Source organism: Sorex araneus, chromosome 10 (assembly GCF_027595985.1).
Source record: "Sorex araneus isolate mSorAra2 chromosome 10, mSorAra2.pri, whole genome shotgun sequence".
In the NCBI taxonomy this organism is placed as follows: Eukaryota; Metazoa; Chordata; class Mammalia; order Eulipotyphla; family Soricidae; genus Sorex; species Sorex araneus.
This window is the reverse complement of record NC_073311.1, coordinates 43,446,269-43,472,780: the sequence shown is the minus strand read 5'-3', so window position 1 is coordinate 43,472,780 and position 26,512 is coordinate 43,446,269. Positions and strand designations below refer to the sequence as shown.

Genomic DNA, 26,512 nt, shown 5'->3' with positions numbered 1-26,512 from the left:
CAAGTCGAGTTCTGTCTGATTTGCACATCTCATTTGCTCATAGAGAACAGCCTTGTGAAATAGGTAACATTAATATCCTCCTTCTGCACCAGCAGAGATTAATAATAGAGAAGCCCCAGATCTAATCTCATGTCTTCTGATCACCCGTCATTCGATCCTTGCCCTTGGTGCCAGCTCTCATCTTAATAAGTATCTTTTGTCCTTAACTGGGGATTTCCTCTGGCACCAAGGGAGGATTAAGGGGCTCGAACCCACTCACTCTTAGTGCACTCAGTAGTATTCTACCGTAGGTATGCGTTTGATCCTGTGCTGAGATTATGGAAATCTAAAGCTTTTGAGGGGAATGGGGTGGGGGTCACCCAGCTAGTACTCAGGATTTACTCCTGTTTCTGAGCTCGGGGATCACTCCTGGTGGGGGTGGGGGTGGGCAGGGGGAACCCTCTAGGATGCTGGGGATCAAACCTGGGTCAGCCACGTGCCAGGCAAGCGCGTGCAAGGCAAGCACTCTCCCTGCTGTACTATTCTTTTCGCTCCCATCCCCAAACCTAAAACTTTCAACATCAAAAGCAAGTGAAAGTGCATCCGGGTTTTACAGTTTTACGTTTGTTGACCATCTGGAAGGTGCCGACATCTCTACAGCAAAGCAAAGGCTGAAAACGTTCTTAAGATAGCGAGGGAAGCGCACGTTTCTTCTTGTGGCTTGTGGTCATTTTCAGACATGCCCTGGAGCTGTTCTGTCCTTGGCCGTCAAGATGACAGGCAGGCAGTTCTAGAACCGACTGAAGCGGCCGCGTTCCTGATCGCGTGTTTGGCCCGGCGGGCTCTGTGTAAAAGCCGAGCTGGGATGAGGCTGAGCGGCGGCCCGGGGAGCCGGGTGGATGGAAGCCTCAGGCTCGACCCAACTGCGCTGTGGCCCCGGTGCTTCTAGGGCCAACGGGCTGCTGTGGTACCCATGTCATGCTTGGCTCCTGGTGATGGCAGCGCCATCCCAGGGGCCGAGTGAGTGCCTGGCATGTGGTTGCCTCGTGCCCGGGTGTTCGTGTCCAGGCAAACTGACTCCAGAAGTCATTTTGGACAAACGGACTGAAGATGAAGCTTCAGTGCCTCGATTGGAATGACCGTGAGACTGGAGGAGTTGAAAAATCAAAAGTCACAAAAAACAAAAGGGGGGGGGGTGTGCCACAGTGATGGTGCTCTGGGCTGCTCCTGCATCCATGAAGTGCGGGGATCACTCCTGGCTGTGCCCGTGGGGCCATTCAGTGCTGCGCGCAGCCCATTGAGCCACCTCTCTGGCCCCTGGGAAACATCTCTGACGGGTAGAGTAACTTCCTTCCGGTGATTTTTACGATCTGTCATTAATAATACATGGTGTTATCTCAACGCACGTGTAGTGTTTTAATAATTATTTTTTGTTCAGTGCATTTCAAGTTTTGCCAAGAAACAACCCTCAGTGGTAGCAAGAGTCAGTTCCCTGAGAGCAGTGTAGGGAGGTATGTGTGTGTGTGTGTGTGTGTGTGTGTGTGTGTGTGTGTATGTGTGTATGTGTGTAGGGCGGGTGGGAAGGCGTTGCTCAACATGGCATTGTTTTTTTATTTTGGGGAGGCGGGGTCACACTCGGCTGTGCCAGGAATCGAGCTTGGAGCTCGGCTCCTGCTGTCTGTGCCCCCTCCCTAGCCGAATTGGAGTTCCTTTGGAGCCTGACACCAGGGCGGATGGGGGGAGGGGGAGGGGGAGGGTAGACAGCACAGCAAATGGGCACTGGCCTTGCAGGTGCTTGACCTGGGTTCGACCCCGGCACCCTGCAGAGTCTCCCGAGCCCCGCCAGGAGCAAACCCCACCCCCCCCAAAAAAAATCACATCAAACTTTTTTCTCCCCCCATAAAATATTTATATTATCATCCGTGTAATGTATAATTTTATTTTCACTTTTGGTTTCTGGGCCACACCCTGTGGCTCTCCTCCTGGTTCAGTGCCTGAGGGACTCACTCCTGGCGGTGCTCAGGGGCCCAGGCGGTACCAGGAATCGGGCCCTGGTCTCCCCCAAGTGCTCCGGCCCCCTGAGGTAAAGGCGGTGGGAGAGGTGTGGGAAGATGCGCTTTGTTTCCCGGGGATGCCCGTGTGCCTGTGCCCCCCATCCCCCCACCCTTCACTCACCCGCTTTCTCTGAGGAGCCTCGTCGCTGAGGAAGTGGGGGCACCCGAGTGTGTCCTGGAGGAGACTGAATATTTGCAGTTCATCCAAGGTGACACGGTTTTTCGTAAGATGACCTGGCAGGTGCCCCCAGGGGCTGGGATCACCGGGTGCGTCCCAAACCTCCACTTCGGGTCCCTTCATGTCACATCTGCCCTCTTGGAGGGATATTTATCGAGAAGTTGAGTTGTGCTGGGTGTGTGTGAACAAGAAATAAAATTGTAAGTAATCCTCTCCACCCTCGGTTTGAACCAGTTGCCAAGTTGGAGGAAAAGATAAAGAGTAGAAAAGGCCGGGGTGGGGTGGGGAGAACAGAAAGTGAAGTGACGCGGAGTAGGAGAGATGGGGGGTGGGGGGGGGCGGGGGTGTAACTGATTTCCAAGCAAGTGATAGAAGTGACTTGGTTCTGAGAAGGAAGTGGAGACTGGGCCAGTAACGTGGAAGAAGCTTTGTGGGGGAAATGGGAATCGATTTTACAGAAGCCGATTCACAACCCCTTTCCTCTCTTGTATTTGCTAAGAACGTCTGATAATGATCCAGTTTCAATTTTATGACTTATGTTGGCTTCTGCTCTGTTTTGTTATTTTTTCTTTTTCTGTTTGGAAGGCATTTATATTTTTGGCTTGACCCAGAATTAATAATAATCGCTAACTTAAATTTCTGCTGCTTCCCATCCTTTGACAGTGTTAAAAAAAAAATCACAGCATCCTAAGTCTTCCCTGAATGCTCTTTGACGTACACGGTTCCTTTTTGCTGCCTGAGGCAGCACGTTACTCGCTCTTGTAAGAAGAGTGGGGAGAGAGCGGGGCCCGCGGGGCGCACTCGGAACCTGGGCCGGAGCTAAGTGCCGTTCTTTAGCCCCTGGCACTGTGTGGCCGCCACTGGCTGGTCTGACGCTACCAGGCCCCAAGGAGCCTGTGCTCCCAGCACTGAACTTCTGCCCCGTCAGCCCGGTGTCCCTGGACAGGTCCCCAGAGCGAACCCCCGTGCTCTGCTTGGGACAGAATTGAAAAAGGTTAGAGTCCAGCAGGACTTCCGTAGGAATGTCTGGTTGATGGTTAGCGGGTGCAGAAGAGGGAAACCATGGGGATGGGAGGGAGGGAATCCAGCCCAGATATTGCTGGGGTGAGGTCTGGGACTCCAGACCCAGAGACAGGGACATAGGGGACGTGCGCACGCGTGCGCGCGTACACACACACACACACACACACACACACACACACACACACACGCACACACACAGTGCAGGACGGGTTGTTGTTGTTGTTGTTGTTGTTACTCTTTTTTGGGGGGCTACACCCATTGATGCGGAGGGTGAGGGGCTGTTCCCCATGTTGTCATCAGGGGGGTCACCCCCGCTCTTTCGGGGAGCAAGCCAGGGGCTCCCATGTGCTGAGGATGCACTCAGCCGGCAGGGATGTGTCAGGGTGAGGCTGAAGAGGACGGGGCCCGGGAGATGGGGCCATCGAGGACAGGGCTCCGGGCAGGAGCCGGGCAGCTCTTGTCTGCTCTTTGCCCTTCACATTGATGTACAGTCCTGCTAACAGTAGGCCTTCCGCACTGATGTCGCTGTATCACCAACCCTCCACTAATGTCCCAGGGTCCCCTCTCACCCGGCAGGACCCTTAGCAAACTCATCCCAATCTTTTTTTTTTTTATTATTGTTTTCTGGGTTACATGATTACAGTCGTGTTGACTTCCCCCCCTCCCCAAGCAATAACAGAATTTCATTTTTGTTTGTTCATTGGGGGCTGTACTTAGCAATGCTCGGGTGTTACTCCTGCCTCCGTACTCAGGAAGTACTCCTGGCAGTGCTCAAGGTAGCGTACGGGATGGGACCATACGGGATGCCGGGGATTCGGCCCAGGTCAGCTGTGTCGGGCTGGCCGAGTGCCAGGCAGGCGCTTTACCAGCTGTACTGTCACTCCGGCCTATAAGCAGAAGGAAAAGAAAAATGGTTTTTTGTTTTCTGGGCCATCCCCGGTGGTTCTCAGGGGCTTGCTCCTGGCTTTGTGCTCAGGGATCACTCCTGGCCGTCTCGGGAGACCCTTTGGGGTGCCCGGGATTGAGCCCAGTTCAGCCACCTGCGAGGCAAACACCCGGCCCGCTGCACTCTCTCACTGAACCCCCGAAAACAGCCTTTACTGAAAGAAACTTAGAGACTCGTGAGGGGAGAGAAAGAGATGTTTGTTCAAGGGCGAGCCCGGGCTCCCCAGAGGGCAAAACGCCTCATCGTGATGGGGGTCTTAATAGTCTCAAGGCTTTGCTGTAGGTGGTCACCGCACCTGTCCACTGCTGCAGGTCCCAGGCACTCAGCCAGTGCCCCGTTACCTCCCGGCCTCCTTGTCACCCCCCCCCCCCCCCATGTCTCTGTGATGGGTTTAGGGTTTAGGCAGCTGGACTCAGCTGAGGAAGATAGAAGGTTTGAGAAAATGCCACGAAACGGGCAGTGCGGGAGGCCACGGTGGGGGCGGAAGTGAGGCTCCTGGTGGGCTGGGATGAGGGGGGGTGTCCGGGACTCTGGGAGGGGAGGGGCTGGCCTGGAGGGGGTGTGAGTGTGGTCACCTGCTCACACAGACCCCACTGGAGAGAAAAGAGAAAGGGCCCAGGCTGTGCGGCACTGAGCAGGCGCTGAGATGGGATTTATTTTTATTTTTTGGTGTTTTTTGTTGTTTTTTTTGGGGGGGGGCACGCCTGGTGATACTCGGGCCTTACTTCCAGTGATGCTCAGGGGACCACATGGGATACTGGGTGCAAAGCCGGCGCCCTGCCCGCTGTACTTTCTCTCCTAGCCCCTGAGGCGGGATGTTCGAGGCGGCGGGTGAGAGGGATAACGGCGTATTTGTGGGTAAACGTGTGATCTGGGGTGCAGGCGGGCGGTGGGGCAGGGTTCCTCTGAAATACGCAGCAGGGTCCTGGGCTTAAGCCCCAGAGGGAGTAAGGCCACCCTCGCCCATATCTTGTCTGCCCCAGAGGTGTTTGCTTGTGCTTTGCTGCCTCAGAAGTCTTTGCCGAGCTCTGGAAGGTTCATTTAGCTGCTGGAAAACCCCACAGAGCTCCCCTCGACCCTTGGCACACAGGGCACAGCTTCCGTTCTGGGCCTGTTTCTCCAGTGGGTTCCTCGTGTCCTGGCCAGAGCCCCCCCCGCAGTCTTCCCCGCCCAGCCTCGAGTATACCCTCGGACACCCTGCTTTCTTCCTGCTCTCCTCTTTTTTTTGGATGATTGCTATATATATAAGCATATATACACATATATATGTATATGTACATATATTTATTTATTTAATTGAATCACCGTGAGATAGTTATGAAGCTTTCATGTTTGAGTTTCGGTCGTACAATGATCAAACACCCACCCTTTCACCAGTGCACATCTTCCACCACTAAAATCCCCAGTATCCTCCTCCCATCCTAACTCCTTCCCTGCCTGTGTGGCAATTTCCACAATACTCTCTCTCTACTTTGATTACATTCAATATTTTGATACCAGTCCCACCTTTTTTTTTTTTTTGGCTTTTGCTTTTTGCTACCCGCTGTGCTATCACTCCAGCCCCAGTCCCACCATTTTTATTTGGAATTTTCCACCATCACTCAAACCTGCTGAAAAGGCAACGCTAGACAATTTGTTTTGTATTGCCTGTTATGAATAGCATAGAATGTCTTGCAGCCGCGTGCTCCTGAAATTTAAAAATTTTAATAATTAGGGTCTGGAGAGATCTTTGCAGCTGCTCTGCCCTGAGACCCGTTTGTGTGTCTCTCCCTGCTCTTACGCCACAGCCTCTTCTGTGCTCGGGCCGAGGGAGAGGAGCTCAAAGGTCTCGGTCAGCACGTGCTCTGTCTGCAGGAGGCCCGGGCCCGGCCTTGGCACTTGCCTGGGCCCCGAGCCCAACCGGGGGAAGTTCCAGTGGACACAGACTTGGCACTAGCCTCCCGCACTCTCCGGGACGGCCACACCGACAAAGAGGATCAAAATATCTTTAAATGCAAAAAAGCAGCACCTTCAGGGTGGGGGACGGGGGTTCGTGGGAAAGTGCGTGCCTTCCGTGCACTGAGTCCTGGCTTTGATCCCTGGCGCCAACCCCCGCCCCCTAGCCCTGCCCTCCCCCCCATACACACGTTAATAAGAAAAAAATACCTGGTTTCCTCCCCCACTTCTTAGGCCTGGCTTATTGCTTTTATTTACGTAGTTCTAGAAGTATCGCTTGCCTTGTACTTGCTTCTTCATGATGGGGTTTCCATCATGAAGTGTGTGCCACTGCCTGTAGGGGGCGCTGGAACTACCCAGGGCCACAGTAGACTCTACTACAACTGGGGGACATTTTATTTTATTTTATTTTTCTTTGATTTTGGGCCACGCCCAGTGGTGCTCAGGGCTTGCTTCTGGCTCTGAGCTCAGGGATCACTCCTGGCGGGGCTTCTGGGACCACATGGGGTGCTGGGAACAGAACCCACGTCAGCTGTATGCAGGGGAAGTGCCTTATCCTCTGTATTCTCTTTTCAGCCCATGGGGGACAATTTCTACTGGCTCTCTTAAAGGAGAGAGTTCCAAGGGTGCTGAGTCTTATTATTTTTTTGAATGGGGATAGCGGGCCATGTAAGTTTGGGGACCCTGGCTCTGGACCGAGCGTAGTGTCTGCTAGCTGGCGGGTAGGTGCTGTACGATGGCTAGAGTTGGATTGCTTCTTCCAATAAGCGATTTCTAATAAAACGGAAGTAATACGCAGTGTTGGGTGCAAAGACAACAGATATATTTTTTTTTCTTTCCCCCTCCCAGGTGGTTTTGGAATGGAGTCGTGATCAGTACCATGTTTTGTTTGATTCCTACCGAGACAATATTGCCGGAAAGTCCTTCCAGAACCGGTGAGAAAGGGATCAGTTTGGGATGGCGACTTATGGGGAGTTAAGAACCGAGTCCTGAAAATCACTGTGCTTTCACTGTAGGCGCTGGGGCAGAGAGAGGGCTTCCTTGGGCCGAGCCCACTGTGCATCTGTGCATGTGGGCGCTGGATTTGATGCCTGGGTTGCCTGGCCCCCTAGTGTGTCTAGGACACGGCCCCATGACCCCCCACCCTGCCCCCCAGCTCCCACGAGGAGCCCCCTGCCCCAAGCACTGCCAGGTGTGGTCGCAAAGCAAACCAGAACAAAAATAAAATCAATGTATACATACACATATAGCTAAAGAAGCAGTTGAAATGTGGCCCCCCCCACCCTGTTGTAAATTGGTTTAACTTGATCTGAAGCAACGTATAGTCCATCCTCGTGTTTTTTTTTGTTGGGGGGTGGGGGGAGGGCATTTACTTTTTGGGTCACACCTGGTGATACTCAGGGCTTACTCATGGCTCTGCACTCAGGAATTACTCCTGACAGTGCTCAGGAGACCATATGGGATGCTGAGGATCAAACCTACTTTGACTATGTGCAAGGCAGGTGCCCTACCCGCTGTGCTGTCTCTCCAACCCCTCTACCCCCATGTTTTTTTTTTGTTGTTGTTTTTTGCTTTTTGGGTCACACCCGTTGATCCTCAGGGGTTAGTCCTGGCTCTCCACTCAGGAATTACTCCTGGTGGTGCTCAGGGGACCATATGGGATGCTGGGAATCGAACCCGGGTCGGCCACATGCAAGGCAAACGCCCTACCCGCTGTGCTATTGCTCCAGCCCCGTCTACCCCCATGTTTTTAAGAATGAAAAGAAGTCATCACAATTCCAAAGAGTAGTCCTGCCTTAAAGTTGCCTGACCCCAGAGATTCCCCCAGTGTCTGTGGAGGATTTGTTCTGAGGCCTCCCCAGCATCCACTTCCGACTCTGAACACTGCCTTTCCCCCTCTGCATACATACATTCTCTCATACTTGTGTTAAAGGAAAGTCCACATCGCCCCGTCACTAAAATGCAAAGTGGCCCAGTTGCAGCTGTGCGGTGCTCATAGCCCTAGGAGTGTGGCCTCAGGCAGCGTTTTCAGGCTGCAGCCGACCCTGGGGAGCACTGTCCAGTCAGCTGCTCTCATTTGGTCCCCGCCTCAGCTCTCTGAGACTGAAGGGAAACTCTGAAGGGAGCCTGGCTCTTGCGGCGTGGTCCCCAGTGTGGGCCTGCGCCTGCCGTGGAGGTGTTCTCCTGCAGGCCGGCTGCAGAGTGCCCCTCGCCTGAGCTCACTCTCCTTCGCAGGCCCTCCAAGACGGGCCGCCACGGACGCCACCATTTGCCACACCCGTCTTGCCTTCCTGCGGCACAGACACATCACACAGGCCCTGTACAGCCCCGCCCTGTAGAGTGTGACCTCACGGGAACAACCTGTGTTTCTGGTTGAGAACGGTTCAGACTGGGGGCAGAAGAGATGGCTCGAAGGGCTGCAGCCATGCCGGGCATGCAGGGGCCACGGGTTCCCTCCCCAGCGCCACAGGGTCCCCTGGGCGCTGTTGGGAGTCACTCCGGGCCCTGAGCTCAGCACCATCGAGATGGCCCGAGTCTTTTTTTTAATTTTTTTCTTTTTTTGGGTCACACCCGGCAATGCACAGGGATCACTCCTGGCTCTGCACTCAGGAATTACTCCTGGCGGGTGCTCAGGCGACCATATGGGATGGTGGGAATCGAACCCGGTTGGCCGCATGCAAGGCAAACGCCCTCCCCGCCGTGCTATCGCTCCAGCCCAGAAGCTTGGGTCTGTGAGCCTGCCCTCGTTTCAGGTGCTGAGATGGGACTCTTCCATATGGAAGTCCGTCTTCCGGAAGAAATGACTGGGAGCAACCCCCAGGGAAGTAGGGAAGTGTGATGTTTCCCTTTCGCATCCCAGCAAGCACCAGTTTTTTTGTTCGTTTGTTTGCTGTTGGTCCACACCCAGTGGTACTCAGAGCTGACTTCCGGCCCCACAGTCAGGAATTACTCCTGATGGGGTATGCCATCCCAGGGGGACCATATGGGATGCCAGGTGTCAAAACACAGGTTGGCTGCGTGCCAGGCAAGTGCCCTACCTTGCTGTACTATTGCTCCAGCACTAAAGCACCAGTTTTTTGGTTTTTTTGAACAGTTTGTTTTATTTTTTGGGGGGGGGCTGCTTCCAGCTGTGCTCTGTGCTCCGGGATCACTTCTGGCAGGCTTCAGGGGAACCAGATAGAGTCCTGGAGGCGGGTCGGGGGGTGGGTGTCGAGCCCAGGTCAGCTGTGTGCAGGACAAGTGGCTCACCTGCTGTCTTAGCTTTCCAGTCCCAGAGCAGTGGTCTCAGGAGTCTTTGGAGTCAAGACTATCTGGCAACAATACCAAGCTGTTGCGTGACTTTCTTACCGTGGTGACATTTGCACTGCTGACAGCTCACTGCCGACTGCGAGTCGGCTACGTCCTGTCATCTTTATCGTCGCAGATTTCTCAGTGTGGAGGAACAAAGCCAGCTTCCTTAAAAAAAAAAAAAAGTCACGAGAGTCTGGAGCGATAGTGCAGCGGGTAAGGCGTTTGCCTTGCATGTGGCTAACCCAGGGTTCAGTCCCTGGCACCCCATCCCATAACGGTTCCCCAGGCTTTGCCAGGAGTCAGCCCTGAGCACTGGCAGGTGAGGGCCACCCCTTCCCCCAGCGCCCCCTAAAGGATTGAGGAGCCTCAAGGGTTTTCCCCAGGGTTGCTTCTCGGCATCTCTCTGCAGCTCCCGTGAGGCAGTGGGCAGCCCGAGGGGTCCCCAGGGGGGGAGAAAGCTCAGCTTTGTCCTTTGTCTCACGGTGCAGCCTGAGCTCGGGATTCTGCTTCGTGGGATGCCCTTGTCAGAGCTCCAAAGGACAAATGTCACCGTGATCACTCAGACGGGGGGGGGGGGGGGGGGGGGGTAATTTGGCAGCTTGTTTTTTTGACAGTGAACAAAGCGATCCTGTCTCTCAGGGGAAAACAAGTAGTGGAATTACAGTGATGAAAGTTAAGTTCTCAGGTGAAAATTATAATTCCCTCCCCCCCCCCCCACCCTTCTTGTTTTTCCGTCATACCCAGCAGTGCTCAGGACCGATTCCCAGCTTCCTGCTCAGGGGCCGCTCCTGATGGTGCTTGGGGGGTGGCCGTGCCGTGCCGTGCTGGGGGTTGGACCCAGGCCTGGATGCGCGGAGCCTGTTGAGCCATCTCCCTGGCCTTGGAAGTAGAATTTTGGAATGCTTATTTGAAGTGCTGTGAGCTGAACCGCATCCGGTATTGCAGAGACTGCTCTGAGAAGCACCAGGCCCCCCAAACTAATTTTGTTATTATTGTCTTAAAAGATTAGGAAACCGTGTCCCCATTGGCCAGAGCTTCATAACTCAATGACAGGTTTTTCTTTCCCCGATAATCAGTCCACGAGTTCTAGAATCTGGCCCCTGTAGGAGAGCCGTTGAGAGTGTAAGAAAGAGTGGCAGCTTTCAAGGCCTGTGTGCAGAGACCGTTGATGTTGCTGCAGATTTCTTTTTGCAACTAATTTTTTTTTTAAAGAAACTATCATTTTTTTCGGTTTACTATGACAGAAACAAATGCACTGTTAATGGAAAAGGCTGTTGAAATCCTCCCCCTTCTACCCACGTTCTCTCTCAGTCCAAGTTTTCTTTATAGCCCTCAGCCAAAGCGGCATAGGGGCACAGGCTGAACAAAGACGACTTAAAATACTTGCTTTTCCCTCCCCACCCACAAGCCCCGTCATTACAGATATTGGCGGAAATGTGAAACAATGTCTCTTCTCTCGCTAGACATCTTTCTGGTTGTCGTTTTGGGAAATATTTCCATTAAGTGTTCCGTCCTCTGAAGAGAGCGCCGGGGGCCGGAGGACGCGCTCTGCCCGTGGGAGTCGTCCCGGCCTCCCTCCCTGCCCCCCGCCGGTCCCGCAGCCCACAGCCAGGAGCTGGCCCTGAGCAGGGCCACGGGGGGGGGGCGGGGGGGGGCTCCAAGACAAAAACCTAGAAATGAGTTTCCCAACTTAGCCTCTGAAGCTTAGCTTGCTAGTTAGGAAGGAATCAGCATGGGACCTGAGAGATGGGACAGCGGGTCGGGCGGGGGTTTGCCTTGCATGCATCCGACCTGGGTTCGAGCCCAGCAGCCCCTAGGGTCCTCCCGGGTACTGCCAGGTGTGGACCCCGGACACTAACCAGGACTAAACCCCGAGCACTGCCCGGTGTGCCCCCCCATAGTAAAAACCCTTAAATAAATAAACAAAATGAATTGATGCATTTTGAATGCCTGTTTTAATTTTTCATATAGCCCATGATGATAGTTCTGCCCTCTGAACTAAAGCGCTTTGGGGCCCTTCCTGATTATTAAGAGTGTTAGGGTCTGGACCCCAGTGAATTCTAGAACCGTTTCCACAGAAGGCACGAGAGAGGGGTCTCACCCCGCCCGGCCTCAGAGTTTCTGCTCTGGGGGCCCCGGGAGGACTCTGAGACTCTTGACGCAGCCCCCTCCCCATGAGACGGAAGTGGCACGTGGAGGCTGTTCTTTAGTGGGTTCTAAGCAACATGTCCTTTGCTTTCTTCCTGGTGACTGAATGTGGAGACAGACCCTATCTCTTGAATGGGAGCTAAACGAAACGCTCTTTCTTCCCCGGTTTTCCTTTAGCAAATGCTGATTTTCCTTAGGAGAGCATTGGTAAATCAGCCCTTTGTTCCTTGTTTTGCGGGAACATTTGTTGTGCTCTCCCAAGGCTGCCAGGCGGTGCGTGGGCTGTGCCCTTCACTGCATGTCTGTAGTGGCCCGGACCCCTGCCTGATGGAACCTCAAAGCTTTAGAGGAATTAATCCTGGCTGTGTGCGGGGACCCTGTGGGATGCCAGGAATAGAATCTTGGGTCGGCTGCGTGCAAGGCAAGCGCCCTACCTGCTGTACTATTACTCCAGCCCCTCTGTTGTTCTTGTGTCAGTCTTGGTATAATGAAGGGGTGACTCCCAGCTCAGTGCTCGGGGGACTGTCTGGGCTGCCAGGGATGAAACCCAGGCCTTGATCGCGGGCCTCCGATGTGCAAAGCCTGTTCTCAACCCTTTGAGCCGTCTCTCTGGTCAGCAGGTGGATATGGCAAATATTCCCTTTAACTTGAGACCACATCATAGTTTGATTTTTTTTTGTTGTGGGGGTATATCAAAAGTTGCCTAATTTTGGTGACAAGTACATGAATCATCTGTCACATACCACTTGCTCTGATATTCTTCCAAATACCATAATGTCGATAGGAAGTTCTTGTTATTTCCTCAGTAGGGTTCTGAAAATATTGTTTGCCCCAAATTAAAAAACAAAGCAATTCTACTCTATATGACACTAGTAAGTCAATTTATAAATTATCTAATGCGACAAGCTGTAAAACAGTAAATCAATCTGGGGCTTAAATTTGTATTTTTTTTAAGTGTAAATAACTTCTTATGTTCCAACTTTTCTTACCTACTTTATTAAATATAGAGCCAAGGAACTCTTAAGGGCTTTAAAATTCACTTGGACAAGTTGGGGATGTAGCTTACTAGCAGACACCTGCATTCCATGTGTGTAGCACCAGGTGTAATTCCCACTAGGGGGGCGGGAGGGGGGGGGGACCCGGAATGAAGAATCAGGGACTGGAGAGATGGTGCAGCAGGTAGGGCACTTGCCTGCCATACAGTTGACCCAGGTTCAATTTTCAGCATCTCGTGGTAGCTGGTGCACCGCCAGGAGTGATTCCTGAGTTTTTGAGCCAGGAGTAAGCCCTGAGCACAGCTGGGTGTGACCCGAAAGAACACAAGAAGGAGGAAAAGAAGAAGAAGAATCGCCCCTGGCTTGGGGCACGGAGACACCTCATTGGTGGTTCTGCTCCTCTCTCAGTCAGGGGCAGAGTGGATGGGCCCTTGTTCACCCTAGCTTGATGCCTGGGTCGGTGGCCAGAGCTGCTTCATGCTTGGGGCGCGTTACAGGGGGGAGGGGAAAAAAAAAAGAAGAAGAATCACTTAAACTGAAGTGATTAAAGATCGTATCGCTGTCACCAGGCTTTTGGTTCTGAGTCATAAGTGACTTGTTCAATCTTGGGCTCTAAAATAAAGACGTTCTTCTCCTCTGGAAACTAAAGATAGTGGCCTCGTGGTTAGAACGAAAGCCTCAAGCTTACTGTGACCCCGTGTGACAGTGGAAAAATAACCGACTCACTGGCCCGCAGCCGGTCACCTGATCTCCCGGGGCTGCCAGTGTGCCCCGCGCCTCAGCCCGGCCCGCGTGGCGCCGTGGAGCACGTGCCCAGGCACCTGGATTCTAGTTAAGACATTTTTCATTAACTTAGTAATGTTTATGGGGTCACTGTCAGATGCTAGGAGACGCATGGTGGAGTTTCAGGTGTCCGGTATCCAGCACCAGTCCCTTCACCCGTGTCTGCCACCCTCCACTAATGTTCCCAGTTTCCTTCCTGCCCCACTAAAAAAAATTTTTTTGACAGCAAATAATTTCCCCAGGAAAACTTTAGAATATGCAATTCTTCCCCCATTAAAACAAACTAAGCAATATTGCCCTCGTGTCCTCCCGATCCTTCCCCCCCCACCGCCCGATTTTGTCCGTGGTGGTGAAGTGGCAGTGGTGAGGTTTCTGCGTGCTCAGGGAGATCTTGACTCTGCAGAGCTTGCACATGTGCCCGCTGGGGGCCGTGCTCTGAGTTGAGGCTCTCAGGTTAGGCTTGTGGTGCTCACCTGGCATCACTGTGGTGCTCACGCACATGCGCACCAGAGGTGGCACTTCCCGGCTGTGGGTTTTGCACGTTCCTCTCTTGCAAGTGCTCTCAGGGGATCACATGCTCACCACCCCCCCAGCCCCCGCATCTTTCTGTTGTGGGACTGGGGGCCATTTCTTTCGTGTTGGTTAGGGGACGGTATGGTGCCGGGGATGGAACCCAGAGTTTCCACATACAAGGCACACCCGCAGCCCACTGAGCTATCTCTTTGGCCCTCACGCTCCTTTCTGTGGTGCTCACACACTGGAAATTGCATGTACCACTGGGGACCATAGAGAGCTGAGCTGCCAGCATTGTGCTTGGCACCTGTGGGAATCCAGGGATTCGAACCCATAACCAGCATCCCATATGGTCCATTCAAGGCTGTGGCTGGAAGCCCTGTGCTGCTCTTCTAGGCTCCAACCTCTTTCTGGCGGTTTAACCTTTTAAAAATATTTAAAAGCTTTTTTAAAATATTCTTTTTTACAAAAGAAAAACTTTTAAATTTTCTTTTTGCAAAAGAATATTTAAAAACATACAGTGTATTATAAGCAATATAATACAAACAATATATGCCAAAAACAGTAACAATAAGTCTCTCAATGAGAGACGTTACTGGTGCTCGCTCGAACAAATCGATGAGCAACGGGATGACAGTGACAGAATATGAATGAACAATTTTTAATCTTTTTCTTTTTTTTTTTATTTCTTTTTGGGCCACCCCCGGCAATGCACAGGGGTTCCTCCTGGTTATGCACTCAGGAGTTACTCCTGGCGGTGCTCGGGGGACCATATGAGATCCTGGGAATTGAACCCGGGTCGGCTATGTGCAAGAGTGATAGCCCTACCCGCTCTACCCGCTGTGCTATCACTCCAGCCCCTGAACAAACTTCTAAAATTACAAAATACAATTGTAAAATATAAAAACATAAGCACCTTTTTCTTTTCAAATTATTATTCTGAGGAGTTAGACCTGAGATGACCTTGGGGTAGTTTACATGTGAGCGATGTGAAGGAGATATATGGCGCTTTATTTTATTTTATTTTATTTTTTTTTTTGGTTTTTGGGTCACACCTGGCGATGCACAGGGGTTCCTCCTGGTTATGCACTCAGGAATTACTCCTGGCGGTGCTCAGGGGACCATATGGGATGCTGGGATTTGAACCCGGGTCGACTGCGTGCAAGGCTAATGCCCTACCCGCTATGCTATCACTCCAGCCCCCAATGGCGCTTTATTTTTATTTTCAATTTTTTTTTTAGGTCATATCTGATGGTGCTCAGGGCTTACTACTCCTGGCTCTGTGCTCAGGAATCACTCCGGGCAGGGCTCTGGGGACCATACGGAGTGCCAGACTCAGGTTGGCAAATGCCTTACCTGCTGTATTATTGCTCCAGCCCTGATTTATTTATTTTGAATTTTTCTAAATTTAGCTAAAGGATTGTGATTTGCAAAGTCATTGATAGTTGAGTCTTAGGCGTACAGTATTCCAACACACTTCCACCACCACTGTGGTTTTTGTTTTTTCCAGTTTCATTGCTGAGGATTTTAACCCAGGGCCCCAACTGTGCAAGACATGTGTCCTAAGCAGTGAACATATTAGAATCATATATACAATAGTGGCATTTTAGGCAGGAAACTTTTTGTTTTGTTTTGTTTCCAGTTTGGGGGCCACACCTATCAATGCTTAGGAGACCATGTGCTGCCAGGGCTTGAACCCCAGACTTATTTGTTTTTTTTGCGGGGGAGGACTCTTTGGGTCACACCTGGTGATGCTCACAGGTTATTTCTGACTCTGCCCTCAGGGATTATTCCTGTCAGTGCTCGGGGGACCACAGGGGATGCTGGGGATCGAACCCGGGTCAGCCACGTCCGTGCAAGGCCAACGCCCTTCCCACTGTACTGTCGCAGCCGAACCCTGGGCTTCCCTCTGCCCAGCATGTGCTCTCGCCCGTGGGGCCGTTCTCTCAGCCTGGGAACTGCGCACTGACCCCTCTGAGGGGTTCAGCGTTTCTCCACGTGGCCCCTCAGGCTGCCGTTGCTGGGTGCTGGCCCTGCACACTTCAGCCCCGGGATTCCCCAGCGCCAGCGTCAGAGCCTGCCATCCTGTCATCCGCAGGGTGTGTGTGCCGAGGGTTGGTCGCCTTCTCGCCGAGTTTCGCTTGGTTTTGCTTTTAGCAGCCTCTTAAGTTGTGAGCCCCGTTTATACGCTCCTCAAGTAACTGGGCACCTGTGTGGCCTTCCCCCAGGCTCTGCCTGCCCATGCCCGTCGATGTGGTGTACACCTGGGTGAACGGCACCGACCTGGAACTCCTGAGGGAGCTGCAGCAGGTCCGGGAGCAGATGGAGGAGGAGCAGAAAGCAATGAGGTAAAGCTCCCAGACGGGCGCACTCAGGCTTCTGTAAGTAGGAGGACTAGAACATGCTAGAATGTTCCAGAAGGCCGAGATGGTGTTCAGGATCCTTTCCTGAACAAAAATCCGCACCTTCAATTCAAGATCTTGAACAGAACCTGGAAGCCTGGTGTCTCGCCCTTGAGACGCGGTGCCTAGGGTGGGCCTGAGCCCTGTGGTGGCTCCTGGCGTCATTTTATTCAGAGACCGTGGGTGATGGGATCTGGGCTCTTAGGAACCCCAAAGGCCCCACGTCCCAAGGAGCCGTAGGCTTCCCACCCCCTCCGCACCCTGCCTCTGGCTCTCTCTTCACAAAGCAGGGCCTTATCTCTGGAAGCGTTTCTCCTGCTTAACAGAGGCCCCTTTCAGTAACAATTACAGAACCAGAATTCTGTTAGTTTGTCTTATGTGTAACATTCCATCATTTTATTTAATCTGGGCGAGATACGGGGGCGGGGGTGGGGGGTGGTTCTGGAGGGCAAGGGACCTGACTGATAAAATTCCTTCTGAGGAGACATGCCTCCGTTTTCTTTGCAAAGACTGGAGGTGCTCCCAGAGTGGAGGTCATTTGCCACACTATCCCATGGCAAATTGTGTCTTTTTCGGAGAACGTGACACCTTAGAAGTGCCCCTCAAATGACTTGGAGAGCCTGGTATCACGTTTTACTTATAAAACGTTAAAGTTTCCATTTTAAGTAAACTGGATTGGTTACTTGGGAGAGGGGGTAATATATATATATATATATATGTATATATATATGTGTATATATATATTTAGTGTATATCATTGAATAATCATTTATTATGTGGCTTACATGTCACAAGCCTAACCCAACTTACAAATCCAGTGGTAAATTCCAGTGGTGTAGCTGAGAAAAATCAATGTTACCAATCATTCCTGTCTTGGGCTCACACAGTGCATGTACATGTAACGACTGACTGTGTTTGCTTTCATTAGAGAAATCCTTGGGAAGAACACAACTGAACCCACTAAGAAGAGGTAAGCATTTTGATTGTTTTTTTCCTCTCAGGAACAAAAATCGAAGGATTGAAGAATAAAACTTGTTCCCTCTTGTTTTGGTTGGGCCCGTGAAAATCAGTGCCTAGTTGATTATTTGGATTATTTGGATTGTTCCTGGTTACTCCAAACTCTGGTGAACCAACTCTTTAGTCTTAGGCAAGCTTAGGAAAGGTTTTTTCTTTTTCTTTTTTTTTTTCTTTTCTTCCCATTAATTTGTCATGATATTGTGTTGTCTTGTTTCTACTAAACTCTTAACTTAGATCCAGTGTTTGACTTGTAGAATTTATACCCATCACTTAGTTACGTGTTCAATGATGTTTTAAAATTTCCTTCCTTTTTGGGGGTTTGAGCACTGAGGAGTGCTCTGGGTTTACTCCTGGGCTCTGTGCTCAGGGATTCCTCCTGGTGGTGATCAGGGGACCCTATGTGGTGCGGAGATGGAACCGGCGACACTCAGGGGTTCCTCCTGACTGCACTCCGGGATCACGCCTAGCAGTGCTTAGGGGACCACATGGGGCGTCAGGGATGGAATCTGGGTCTGCGGCTTGGATGGGGTGTCAGGGATGGAATCTGGGTCTGCGGCTTGCAAGGCAAATGTCTTACCCCTGTGCAGCTGCTCCGGCCCCATGAAGTGCACCTTTGAATGAGTAAATTCTGGTGGCGCTCCATCCATACAGCTACCTGAAAGTCCTTCTAGTCCGCCTTAACCATTTCACCGTCGACTTTTATGTTCCGTGTTTACATGACTAGTTGGATTTCTTCAGAGACAGTGGGGAGAGGGAAAATGTGGCAGCATCTGCGGTGCCCGGGCGTGGATTGGGTGGGGTCCGGCCCGGGCGGTGAGCCTGTCGCTGTCTCCTTGCAGTGAGAAGCAGCTGGAGTGTCTGCTGACGCGCTGCGTCAAGGTGCCCATGCTGGTCCTGGACCCAGCCCTGCCGGCCAACGTCACCCTGAAGGACCTGCCGTCGCTCTTCCCTTCTTTCCATTCCGCCAGTGACGTGTTCAACGTGGCAAAGCCCAAAAATCCCTCGACTAATGTCTCGGTGGTGGTTTTCGACAGCGCCCAAACTGGTAAGGAGATCTCTGACCAGATAATTAAAAATTACACGATAGTGGGATATTTGAGAACACAATTCCGAGACAGAAACCTGCTTTTTTTCCCCCTTCTTTTCCTTTGTTTTTTGGACCACACCCTGCACTGTGGTCCCGCTGTTTCCTGGGAAACTGGGATGTGGTGTGGGACCCCCGCCTGGGAAGCAAGCACTCAGCTCATGTGTTGTACTCAATTCAGCTCTCGGATTTCCCATTAGGCTTCTGTTAAAAGTTATAACTTGGTCGTAACATGTTTGTAAAGACTCGTGGGTTTTCTTCTACTCATTTTGCAACGCCAAGGATTTCAAGGTTTGTTCAAGGGGCCGGAGAGATAGTGCAGAGGCTCAGGGCCTTGCATGTGACAGGCTGAGGTTCAGTCCTAGGTACCTCACAGTCCCCCGGAGTATCATGAAGTCCAGCCTTGCAGCCCCCTGCTCGCTGCGCTCTGGAGGGCCCCGCACACCACTGGCATGTCCTGGTAATTCTCAGCACCACAGGTCCTGGGCAGGGCTGCACCCTGGGGTCTCCCCGTGGAACCACTAGCCCGGTTGTCCGGCGAGAGTTACTGGGAGGCCCCCCAGGGCCTCGTGAGCACTGGTTGGGACGCCCCCTCCAAGAAACAAAACAGAGCAGGACAGTAAACTGAAAGTCTGTTTTTAACGGTTCTTAGCACTGTGTTTGAATTCCCACTTGGGTTTCTCTTTGACTATTCTGCTTATTATATTTGTTCATTCAGCCAAGATTTGTGAGCCATTGCTCTGAGGTGGTGTCCCGGTGACAGGAAACAGCAGAGAACAGCAGCTCATATTTCTCATGTGTCTCAGACCTTCTTTATATTCTCAGTTATCAAGATGAACTGGTTTTAGAAAAAGGTGTGTGTGTGTGTGTGTGTGTTATTTTATAAAGTAGTTCACAATATCTGATTGCATTTAATTTTCAAACACCAATCCCATACCTTCCCCCCATCATTTTTCGGGTGTTTCCATCCCGAAACCCAATCCCTGCCTCAAAGCAGAACCAAAAAATATAATATTTCCCTCCAAAGCTGGTTGTCTCCTACTTTGGACCCCATCAAGTGCGATGCGGTACTCCTGGAGTGTGGGTAGGGTGTGTCCTGTGAAGTGTCTCGTAAATGCGGCCACGCGGTGCAGGGAAGGGTTCACTCGTGGGTGAGGCTCGCCCCGAGTGCGTGGAGAGTGGCCGTGAGCATGGCGGCAGTTGGGTTCTGGAGGTTTTCGGCTGCTGGGGCTGGGTCCCTTGCAGCGTGGAGGGGTCTCACCTGCCCCCCTCTGGGGTGCCCTGGGTGAAACAGCCTGGCACGGGGTCCGGCGGCATGGTTATGGCGAGTGTCGTATTATGCTCCCTTCCGGGAGCAAGGACGTGTGATCTGGATGGTGGCCAATGACAAGATTATCTGGCGCCAGCCAGGGGTGGCTTATGGGTTCTTTTTTCTTTATCTTTTCCTTTTTCTTGACAGTGCCAGGGATCGAACACAGGTTTATGTAAGACATATCCTTTGCCATTATAAACCACACCTGTGGCCTGATGATTTACTTCATAAAAGGATCTCACAGTAGTAGGCTTTGTGGACCAACAAGAAAAATGGTGGTGGTCAGGGAGCTGACCCAGGGGGCTGGAGCTCATAGTTTGCTTGCAGGACCCCTGGGCTCAGTCCCCAGCACTGTCTGGTCCCCAGGAACATAGCCAGATTATTTTTAATTTACGGCTTTTGATCCACACCCAGCAATACTGAGGGGGTTACTTCCGGCTCTGCACTCAGGAATTACTCCTAGTGGCGCTCAGGGAACCCTGTGGGATGCCGGGGATTGAACCCGGGTCAGCCTCTTGCAGCAAGCGCTCCACCTGCCGGACTATGGCTCTGGCCCCAGGTTTCATTATTTTCAAACTTGTTCCTAGCTCGGGGTCCATGCCTGGATTTTGGCCCGGGCGTCAGTGCCCTATCTGATGGCATCGCTCATGGTCCTCTTCCGTCGTCCTTGCTCTTACTGAGCCTTCTCCCAGTTGGCCGTTGGGACATGTTGGATCTGCTTTTTGCCTCGTAATGTGTCTTTCTGCCCCGGCTCCAGAACCCGCAGCCCTTAGCCTGTGTGACCAGGACTCTCAGGGTTACCCCATCCTTCCGCAGTCTCTCTCCTCAGCCGAGCGCCTCTCCAGTCCCTCTGTCCCTCTCTGTGTGTCTCCTCTGAGGACCCTGTTACCCCCGGCCACTTTCTCACACGGTTCCGCTTTGTACCTGTGGGGTGCCGTCGGAATGCCCACAACCCCTGCCCACACATTTCATCCTTCTCTTCTCATCCGTCTCTCCGGAGCTTGTCTGCCTGGGACCTCGTCTGGACTTCTGATCCGGAACTCTGGTACCTGTTTCTTTTGAAAGTATGTCTGCTGGAGTCAGACATTTGTCCCGTGCGGTTCATTGCTCACAGAGAGAGGGACAGTGTGCTCAGCGATGCAGTTCAACGTGCTCTGGGTGCCAGGCACTGTGCTGGGTGCCGAGTACACAGGAGAGGGTGCTGGAGCAGAAACCTTTGCCCCCTGCTCGGCTGGCGTCCAGTAGACGGAGAGGGTTTCGTGTGTTCCATGAGTGCCCTGGGGAAACCGGGGCTCGCCCGGAAGGCTCCCCGCAGTGTAAGGCGAGGGTGCAGCTGTGTGAGTGCAGGGAAGGGGAGGCAGGCTGGAGGCCTGCGTGTTGGACAGGCTCCAGGGAAGGTCTGGAGACCTTCAGCATCCAGGCTGGGAGAGACTGGATGCGCCGGCGCCAGAGCGGGTCCCAGATGTCAGCCCTGCCGGCCTGCGGGGATGGAGGATTCGCTCTCGGAGCCAAGCGGAGTCATCAGAGGGTTCTGAGGAGGAGAGACGTGTCCTCTGGTGTGTGACCCAGAGGGCCAGTGTCACTGCTGATAGTGTGCCAGTGTAGTCAAGCCAGTAGGGGGCGCTGGTCAGTGGCGTGGGGTGGGAGGTAAATGGATTCTAGAAATTTTGAAGCGTCATCACCAGGATTTTCTGATGATTGGGTTTTAGAGGATATTGCTCTGTGTGTGTGTGTATGTGTGTGTGTGTGTGTGTGTGTGTGTAGTTTTGGATGCCAAGTTAAAGATCTGTGTTTGCTAGAGATTTTCTTTTGTTTGATTGGACTCACTGCTCTAAATTTGGGGATAGTCGCTTTTCTACCAGCTTGGTGCATTTTCAAACTTTTCACCGATATCCGTCCGGTATATCGTCAGTATCTTCCCCAAACCCGAAGAGTTCACAGCGACAGATCCTGTTTGACCGTGATTGTGCTTCGTGTGTTGTAGACACATCGTGCCTTTCAGTTCACACGCTTGGGTGGAATGGGTTGATAATCCAGCCGGTTTGAGACTCGCCTGTCTGTCTCTGTCCTGTCTGAGGAGCTGACCTCAGCCGGGAGGTGATGCAGTGGGCTAAGGGCGTGCTCTGCATACGGGAGGTCTGGGTTCCCCCGAGCACTGCCAGGGACTCACCTCCATGCCAGGTTTGGCCCAAAACCAAAAAAAAAAACAAAACAAAACAAAAGGAGGAAGACTAACTTGAATATAGTTATTTGCTGAAATTAGATGCAAATATATTCCAGATCAATTAGAATTTTCTAGTTTGGTTTTGGTTTTGGACCTCATCTGATGTTCCTCAGGGCTCACTCCTGGCTCTGCACGCAGGGGTGAGTCTGGAGGTGCTTGCGGACCCTATGCAGCGCTGGGGGCCAACCCTGAGTCTGTCGATAGGTAGGGTCTGTCAGTCACAAGACAAGATAACTGGTCTTACCGACCCAGTTAGAATTTCAGGACCTGCCTGTCCGGCCCCTCCTGTGTCAGGGGGGTAGAGACAGACGCATGAGTTTTTCCGCAAGCCCCTGTCCCAGGCCCTACTTCCTCTTAGGATAATCTGCAGCTCCTGAGGCTTTGCTTCCTCCTCCAGGACTTACCAGCTATATCTTCACGCTATATTTAAGACTCTTGCTCAAGAGTCATTTCCTTCTCTGAGACCCAGCTTAGATCTGACACCAAAATCCCCCTCCCCCGCTCTTTTTTTTTTTTTTTGGCTGCCTGAGTGAATCTCTCCTTTGGAGTTTCAAGATTAGTTGTTTGTTGACTAATGTTGTTTTGTTCGTTTTACTGGATGGAGTAATTTTATCTCCCCCCCAACTGCCTTTGGAGACCCTGTAGTGTTCTAGTACTTGGACACCTCTCAGGATGCTCTGTCGCGTGTCCTGCCCACCACTGAACGTGCGCTTGTGTGTTGTGTTCTCTCCTGCAGCCGAAGATGCCCATGCTGGAATGCTTACAGGCAACGGCAAACACACAGCTTGGAGGGGCTACTTGGTAAGTTGTTTTAACTTCTTGCTGTTGCGTAGAGTCGAAATAATAGGCAATCAGGCTGGTTTGCCTCGAGAGGCTTTTTGATGATTCCTGTTTTACCCGAGACCAGCTTCCTGGTGTAAGGCCTGTTGACTTAAGTAATCTTAAGTCTATTTTGAAGCCGGTCTGATGCAACAGAGCTTCATGGTCTTTTCAGCTGTAAGTTCGCCACCAGTTCTCTGATGTGTTAATTGTGTGTGTGTGGATTTTCCCCCTTTCTTATTTTAGACTACAGATAAAGAAGTCCCTGGACTTGTGCTAATGCAAGACTTGGCTTTCCTAAGTGGGTTTCCACCAACATTCAAGGAAACAAATCAGCTAAAAGCAAAATTGCCAGAAAATCTGTCTTCTAAGATAAAGCTGGTAAGAGTCTATGGCACACTAAGTGCTGCCTTGAACTGACTGCGGGACCTTTCCCTTGTTGCCCGGTTGGTCACTGCTCCACCAACCAATCAGGTGGGGGGACCTGTCCCTCGGGCTCTGGGCATGTGGGTGCCCCGACAGTTCATGTCCCGGTGGGGCGTTTACCTGGAGGCTCATGATCAGGCCGATTGTGGGGAACATTTGGTGTAACATTCACCGATGACCAGTGTCCACAGTGGGTGTCCATCCCTCAGGGTATTTTTCCAGGATTCCAACACTTGTGCTCATTCCAGAAACCAGCTCTGGAAATTTGGCAGCCAGAGGGGACATGGGAAAGAAGCAGATGGGGTGCGCCAGCTTCTGAGCCCCATTCTCGCCCTGGGCTCCCCGTCCTGGTCTAGTTACGAGCACTCTGAGGGCCCAGGGCCCCACCCGCCTGCCTCACAGTCTCCATGGAGTGGGGGGCACGACTGTGCCGTGCTCAGGGCAGTCCTGGGCATCAGCCACTTAGTAAGTGGGCTCAGGTTTCCACCAAGTGCCCTGGGAACGCCTGGATTCAGGTGTGCTGGCTCCAGGAAGGTTTTGCAGACTGACACAGGAATCATTTGCCCGGGCAGGGGGCGGGTGGGGGGGGGCGGGACAGTGAAGACCTCTGAGGAGGAAATAAATGCCCCAAGCAAAGGGCTGGAGGCTTTCGAGGCAGTGACAGTGATTTTGAGGAAATCGCTCCCTGAGGCCAGGATCCCTGCACGCTAAGTCAGCTGAGGCCTGGTTGAGAAGGTCAGACTCCTCCATGGAGGCTGGGAGGGAGAGCGTGACAACAGCACCCAGCCCGCTTCTCCGCAGGGGAGGCTGGAGCAGGGCGAGGTTGCCCGAGAGGGAGGCTGGAGGCAGGAGAACCAGTCTTGCCACTGCGGCCATTGCCCACATGACCCAAGACCGTCTGTCGGGTCCCGTGAGCCGAGCACCGCTGCTTCCGGAAAGGTCCGAGCGACGCCCTCCCCGCCACCTGGTGACAGAGTGGGAGAGAGGGAAGTGCGGATGGAAGAGGCAGAGGTGTTCTGTTGGAGGTGGGGGCGCTGGCATTAGCCACACTCGGACCTTCGGGAGAAGAAGTGGGTCGCTGGGGAAGGAAGCGCGGAGTTGGGGGATTCTCTGGGCTTGTGGAGGAAGGGCACCGAGGTGTGGGCCGCAGCAGCCCGTGAGCCGAGCCGTTTATCCTCATGTCTCCTCTCAGAGACCTCCAAGACGTGGCCTCGGAACCACCTAGAATAGTCCAGTCCCAGAGGCCCTCTTGGTGCGCGTCTCAGTCCAGGGACTGCCTGTCTTTAAGCTTTATTTAATTTAATTTGGTTTTTTTGAGTCACACCCAGCAGTGCTCAGGGCTTACTCCTGGCCCTGCACTTAGGAATCACTCCTGGTGGGGCTCGGGGGACCCTGTGGGATGCTGGGATGGAACCCGGATTGGCCACGTGCAAAGCAAACATCCTACCCAGCCCACACCCCCCCACCTTTACAAAATTTTTATTATTGCTTAGGTGACAGGCTGGAGTGATAGCACAGCAGGTAGGGCGTTTGCCTTGCACGAGACAGACCCAGGTTCGATTCCTCCGCCCTCTCGGAGAGCCCGGCAAGCTACCGAGAGTATCCCACCCACACGGCAGAGCCTGACAAGCTACCCGTGGTGTATCCAATATGCCAAAAACAGTAACAACAAGTCACACAATGGAGACGTTACTGGTGCCCGCTCCAGCAAATCGATGAGCAATGGGATGACAGTGATAACAGTGATACAGTGCTTAGGTAACATTTATGCCAGTAGGGTTAATGTTTATGGTTTTGATGGACAAAATTCCAGCACCTTCCCTACCACTGTCCTTGAGTCACTTCTAATCACCTTCTCCCTCTACTTCCTCCCCCTCCTGCATGGTAAGCTCAGTTTTCTAGTCTGTTCAAGGGTTTGCCATCATTTGATACCATCTAGTCCCTTGTTTTGTCTCTATAATCCACCGGGGGATTGAGAATATCCTGTATTTGTCCTTTCCCCTCTAGCTTAAGTCGTTTAGCATGACACCCTCCACTTTCATCCAAACAGCAGCGAACTGCAATATTTCATCTTTTACTGTAGCTACCTGGCATTGCCTCATGCACAGCAGAATAAAAGTTTTTCATGGCAAAAGAAACTCAGGCTAAAGTAAAAAGACACCCTACTGGTGAATGGGAGAAAACATTTGCACATCATGCACCAAGGACTAAAATCCAAAGGCGTTTAAAACACTCACAAAGCAGAGGTGTGTGGGAGGGGGCGGGGATCATACCCCAGCTCCGGGCCTGCAGCTGCTCTGAATATGGCAGTTATGGCAGTTCCCAATGGGAAAGAAATTACTGCACAATTAATTGCCTCTTAGCAAAACACAAGGTAGGAATATTACATGGGTGACAAAAAATTTTTTTTAAAAACGGGGAGAGGAGAATAGACATTTCTTATTTCCTCGAAGACATGCAGAGTGCCAAAAATGCTCATCATCATTTATTATCAGGGAAATGCGAAGCGGAATGTCATTGAAGTTATCGTCTCCTGCTGTATCAGAGGGACTGGAAGCCCCCAGTGCGGGTCGGGGTGTGGTGAGACAGGAACCCTCCTCCGCTGTTGGTTGGGATGTTGTCTGGCTCAGTCTCTGAAGAACAGCGTGGAGAATTCTCCCCGATGTAGTTCCACACGGGGCTGCGGTGCTGCCAGCAGGCCAACCTGTACCTGTGGGCTTGTGCGTCAGCAGCCTGATGGCGCCTTCGGGCTTCCTGATACCCGTATTGCCGCTGTGCCTCTGACCCGACCCCAACAACTTGGGACCAGGTTTTCTGAGAAATTAAACTGCCGAAAGTTAGGTATGTGGGAGCCACGCCCATAGACCACCTCTGGCTCCGCTGTTCAAGTTCATTTATCAGCCTTGCTTCAGTCGCCCCTAGGTAAATCTCGAAAGAGATCAAAAGCCACAGTTAATCTTGGACCCGCATGTAGCTGAACAGACTGGGGTAAGTCGGAGAGGAGGGACAGCTCAGCCTGGTGCCCGCCCAAGCAGAGCCCCCGGCAGCCGCTTACCCCCACAATCCACAATCACTACCTTGCCCCTGGCTGGACTCCACCGTCTCAGGATGGACCTCACTGAGATATTAACCTGTTGAACATCTGGATATGTGGGCTTTGTGACTGAAATCTCCAGACTTTCTCCGGGTTGGGATGGGCTCCCTCCCCTTTGTACTTCCCGAAGTCTTGGCAGTCACATTCACACCCCGAAGCTGCCACCAGTTAAAAAAGCTACTCCAGCCTTATCTTCCGATAAAAATACTTAATGCCTCTTAGCACAGTGACCTCTTAGCACCTGTATTGCAAACCATAATGCACAAAAGGAGAGAGGAAAGGAAGAAAC

General features: G+C 52.3%; 1 protein-coding gene and 1 pseudogene across 1 annotated transcript in view; both read left to right on the top strand.

Moving 5' to 3' along the window:
• Positions 1–26,512, top strand: part of GNPTAB (N-acetylglucosamine-1-phosphate transferase subunits alpha and beta) — a 76,933-nt gene that overhangs the window by 18,567 nt on the left and 31,854 nt on the right. The window contains exons 2-7 of the mRNA XM_055118211.1: positions 6,965–7,050; positions 16,074–16,193; positions 17,176–17,217; positions 18,104–18,309; positions 22,621–22,685; positions 22,950–23,084. Coding sequence (XP_054974186.1) covers positions 6,965–7,050; positions 16,074–16,193; positions 17,176–17,217; positions 18,104–18,309; positions 22,621–22,685; positions 22,950–23,084 — 654 coding nt within the window. The remainder of the gene's footprint in view (positions 1–6,964; positions 7,051–16,073; positions 16,194–17,175; positions 17,218–18,103; positions 18,310–22,620; positions 22,686–22,949; positions 23,085–26,512) is intronic.
• On the top strand, positions 12,903–13,043 carry LOC129399237 (small nucleolar RNA SNORA48; annotated as a pseudogene).